The sequence below is a fragment of the Elephantulus edwardii genome, unplaced genomic scaffold (assembly GCF_000299155.1).
Source record: "Elephantulus edwardii isolate Elephantulus edwardi_28Jun2011 unplaced genomic scaffold, EleEdw1.0 scaffold00279, whole genome shotgun sequence".
Taxonomy (NCBI): domain Eukaryota; kingdom Metazoa; phylum Chordata; class Mammalia; order Macroscelidea; family Macroscelididae; genus Elephantulus; species Elephantulus edwardii.
Window position 1 is genome coordinate 1,336,638 of NW_006400029.1, and position 5,259 is coordinate 1,341,896.

General features: G+C 36.5%; 1 protein-coding gene across 1 annotated transcript in view; it reads right to left on the reverse strand.

Annotated features, from left to right (window-relative positions):
• Positions 1–3,145: 3,145 nt before the first annotated feature.
• ADAM32 (ADAM metallopeptidase domain 32) overlaps positions 3,146–5,259 on the reverse strand; it is a 195,673-nt gene continuing 193,559 nt past the window's right edge. The window contains exon 15 of the mRNA XM_006900307.1: positions 3,146–3,262. Within this exon, the coding sequence (XP_006900369.1) occupies positions 3,146–3,262 (117 nt within the window). The remainder of the gene's footprint in view (positions 3,263–5,259) is intronic.

Sequence of the window (5,259 nt, forward strand, 5' to 3'; positions counted from 1 at the left end):
TTTTGGATAACCTTCAGTAGAATCTTGCTTGCATGTGAAATCAATGATATTGTTCTGTAGTTTCCACACTCAGTTGGGTCACCCTTCTTTGGGATGGGGACAAATATAGATCTCTTCCAGTCAGTTGGCCAAATGGTTGTTCTCCAGATTTCTTGGCAAAACTTGGTGAGCATATCCAGGGCAACATCTGTTAGCTGAAATATGTCAATTGGTACACCGTCTATTCCGGGGGCCTTATTTTTTGCTATTTCCTTCAAAGCAGCTTGAACTTCTTCCTTCATCAAATACATTTACATTTGTTAAAGCCATCTCTTGGTGGTATCTCTGTATAGTAGCATTAGATAACTGAGACACCCTCCCTCAAGTTCTTCTCTGTGTCTATGTGTCTCTTATGCATGTCTACATGTTTGCACTTCCAACCTACATTCATCACTTTAGTGATGTGGCTGTCTCAGAAGTCACAGGATGCCAAGATGTGTGTGAACATACATTATTATTTTTGATTACTTTGGTTCCAAGGTTTTTCTCTGCAAAGAGACTATGCCTCTAATTGTAATTAAAGAGTCATTTATATGGAGATGTTTTTCAGATTAAACAAATATTTTAGAAATCATAAAGCCTTCATTCTCTATTTTTAGCATCAATTGTTAACTATTTATCTCCATAATTTCTTTCATCGTGATTATAAGGAAGAGTGTTCCTTTCATCCTATTTATTGTTAGTAATAAAATAAATTATATTAATATAACTACCATTTATTATTTTACTTCAATTTTTAAAATATTTTTCATATCTTATCTAGTAAAATCTTATAAACCTTATTAAATGCAATCAGACACAACCCACAAAATATTAATATCGTTACTTATATTGATACCAAAATTTGGTTTAGGCCAAATTTGGTTGCCAAGTTTGAAAGCTCTTGGAAAACATCAAAGAGCATAGTGTTTATGTCTATACATGATCACATGAACTTATGATAAACTAAGAAGTAATGATACATGTGAATTATTAGCATGGGCTACGGGTAGTATAAAACAAAGAAAAAACAAGATTAAAAAGTAAAGCAAAAGGGAAAGTACTAAACGCAGAATGCATAATACAGTAACAGTGGTTTCATTATGTAAATTGAACATTTTGGGGGCTACACACATTCTCAATCTTACCCCCTCACTTTTCAAACAAATGTAAAAATTACAGTACAATAAAGCAACAAAGTGTTCAAATGGTAATATAAGTTGGTTAATGTCTCTAGTTTTATACCAAACCAGCCTTTCTCATTTACTTACTTCCTTGGTATTTTTAAATATGGCTGCACAAAATCCTGCTAAGGATTATCCAGAAACAACTGGAACAATACATTGACAGAGAACTATCAGAAATACAAGCTGGGTTTAGAAGACGTCATGGCACTATAGGCATTATTGCCAATGTCAGATGGATCTTGGCAGAAAGCAAAGAGTACCAGAGGACATGTCTATCTGTGTTTCCTTGACAATGTAAAAGCATTTGACTGTATGGATCACAACAAATTGTGGCTAACCTTGAGGAAAATGGGAATCCTAGAACACTTGACTGTGCTATGTGAAACCTATATTTGTACTAGGAAGCAGTCCTCAAAACAGAGCAAGGAAACACTGCATGGTTCAAAATCAGGAAAGGAGTGCGTCAGGGACGCATCCTATCTCCATACCTTTTCAGACTATATGCAGAACAGATCATTCAAGAAGCAGGGTTTTATGAGGAGGAATGTGGAATCGGGATTAGAGAAAGACTTATCAACAACCTACATTATGCAGATAACACAACTTTGCTTGCTGAAACTGAGGAGGACCTGAAGTGCTTGCTGCAGAAGGCCAAGGACTGTAGTCTTCAATATGGATTGAAACTCAACATCAAGAAGATAAAGATTCTCACCATTCGACCAATTGGCAGCAGCATGATAGATGAAAAAGAGATGAGGTTGTTAACAGTTTCAGCTTGCTCAGTTTCACAATCGACACACTTGGCACTAGCAGTAAGGAAAGCAAAAGATGAATTGCACTGGGAAAATCATCACTCTAGAGACTAATGTGCTCCTAATCCAGGCCAAGGTCTTTGCAATTACTTGTTATGCTTTAGAGAATTTTACAGTGGTTAAGAATGACAGAAGAAGAGTAGATGCCTCCAGTTGAGATGGATGAGAAGAGTCTTAAATATACAACATACCATGGACTGCCAAGAAACAAATAGGTCTATCTTGGAGAGGGTGAAACCAAGTTTCTCCTTGGAGGCGATGATTTTGAAGCTCCATCTCACATGATTTGGGCATGTGGCCAGGAGAAACTGGTCCTTGTAGAAGGACATCATGCTTGGAAGGGTGGGGGGATAGCACAGTAGAAGAAGACCCTGGATGAGATGGGACAGTAACTGGAACAATAGGGATTGGTGTGTCAGAATTAGTGAGACTGGCTCAGGACAGGACATGGTTCAGAGTTGCTGTTCATAGGGTCACTATTAGTCACAGGCGACTTGGCACATAATAACAACAATTCAAGTTTTGACAAAATCATTTTTTATTTGAATGATGTTTACACATCTGTTTCAATGTGAATATTCTGACTGCCTCATTAATATCACAACACAATAAAAACATTTTTTCTTGATTACTCTTCTCTGTACAAATTTCATCTTACACAATTTTAGTTTCAATTCTGTTATCTAAAATGCAATCAATGTAAAATGAATGAAAAGGTTCTTTTCTTTCAAATTTGGAAGATCACTTTTCATTTTATTTTCACAAATGTTTTGTAATGAATTTTCATTTTACCATTGCCTATTTCTCTCTAGAGGCCTGCAGATATACAAATGCATTTGATTGCTATGAAAGTAAAAAGAAAGTCAATCATTATTTCTTACTCCATGTGCTCAAATGCAGAATTTATGGCATAATTCTCTTTCCTTCACAAACAAATTAATGCATTATACAACAACTTGTGAAAATAAACCACATATTACATTTGTTTAGGTAACCAACAATTTAATATTCACAAATTGTGGCTGTTAAATTTAGCAACTCAATTTAGCTCCAATAAGGTCTAGCACATAAGATCCCAATAAATGTTAAATAAATGAATGGCACTTGAAGAGTTCAAGATAGATATGACTACAGTAAGCATATAATCATGTGCTTACTTACTCCATTTCCATTACACTGTTTTGTACAAGCTTCTGATTCTTGTTGAAGCATCTTTGATTCTACACATTTTCCTCCAATACAAATCTAAAGAAAAATACATATTAAAAGATTCAAAAACCATAGAAATGCATTCATCTTAATGCTATAAAAAGTAATTATAAAATCAGAGCCACAGAAATATTTTATTACAATAATCTGAAACCTAACAAAATTTCTGAGAGCAGAATACTTTTTCATTCATACTTATTCATTGCACATATTAAAATTTTAGATAAGAATGAAAAGAAATTCTATATAACAAGATAAATATTAACCATCAGGATGGATGGTGAAGAGATTGAGATTGTTCACAGCTTCCATTTGCTCGCCTCTACAGTCAACACTCTTGGCACCAGCAGCCAGGAAACCAAAAAACATATTGCGATGGGAAAGTCTGCTGCTAGGGACCTCTCTAAAGTACTCAAGAGCAACAGTGTCTCTCTGGAGACTAAGGTGCACCTGATGCAGGCCATGGTCTTTGCAATCACTTGTTATGCATCAGAGAGTTGGACAATGACTAGGGAGGACAGAAGAAGAATAGACGCCTTTGAGCTGTGGTGCTGAAGAAGAGTATTGAATGTTCCATGGACTGCCAAGAAAACAAACAGATCCATCCTGGAGAGGGTTAAGCCAGGCTACTCCTTGGAGGCAAGGGTTCTGGGGCTTCATCTGACATACTTTGGACATGTTGTAATGAGAGACATGTCTTTGGAGAAGGACATCATGCTTGGGAGGGTGGAGGGACAGCGCAGGAGGGCAAGACCCTCTATGAGGTGAATTGATTCAGTGACTGGGGTAATCGGGATGGGTGTGTCAGAGACAATGCGATTGGCACAGGATAGAGCAGGGATTAGGGCTATTGTACATAGGGTTGCTATGAGTCGCAAGAGACTCGACAGCACATAACAACAAGAAAAACAACATATATTAACCAATCATAAAGAATGAGCTATTATGAGTAATACAAATTTTCATTTAAATATATATTCCATATACTTGACTAGTGACTTCCAGGTTTGTGAAAATGGTTTGGCACTTGACTACTAATTACAGAAAGATTGGCAATAAAGGTTGGCAATTCAAACTCATTCAATGGCAACTCTGATGAAAGTCTGCAATTTATTTCATAAATCATGGACTTGAGAACTCTAGGAAGCAGTTCTACTCGTACTTGTGAGGTTGTCTGAGTCAGAATCAATTCCATGGCAACTCTTTCTTTGAGTCTAGTGATTCTATAGTTTTAACGACGTTGTTGCCAAGTGTCACTGAGCTGATTACAATTCAGAGAGACCTTTTGGTACAAAGAATCTGAAACTTTCTCTATCCTATGCCATCCTCATCATCTTTGATATTTCAACCTTTAAGGGAGTTACTGTAGGTAAAATGGGTAGGCATATGAATATCAATTTCATGTTATGTCTAGGAGTCATAAATGCCTCTTGAGGGAGGTATGGGGCATGGAGCTCAACACATACATTGGGTTCATAGAGCTAAAACAAAACAAAGCAAAAAAAATCAGTCAAAACATGGTTTAACCTTGCTTAGGAGGTAATTTAATTAAAAAAACTCAAAGATAATATGTGAAAATAACTTTTAAGATGTAGCTTTTAATGATACTATAAATCCTATATACTGAAATCTTTGAAATTTTGTTTCTGGAAGTTATATAATATCAAAAGAATGGGAATCCCAGAGTACTTGATTTGTGCTTATGCAAGACCTATACTTGGACCAGGAGGCAGTTATCAGAACAGAGCAAGGAAACACTGCATAGTTCAAAATTGGGAAGGGTGGGTACCAAGGATGTGTCCTATCTTTTCAATCTATATGTGGAACAGATTATCCGGGAGGCTGGGCTCTATGAGGAGGAATGTGGCATCAGGATTGGAGGAAGACTCATCAACAATCTGCATTACGCAGATGACACAACCCTGCTAGTTAAAACTGAAGAGGATCTGAAGTGCTTCCTGCAGAGGGTCAAGGACTACAGCTTTTAATATGGATTAAAGCTCAACATTAAGAAAACAAAGATTCTCACCACT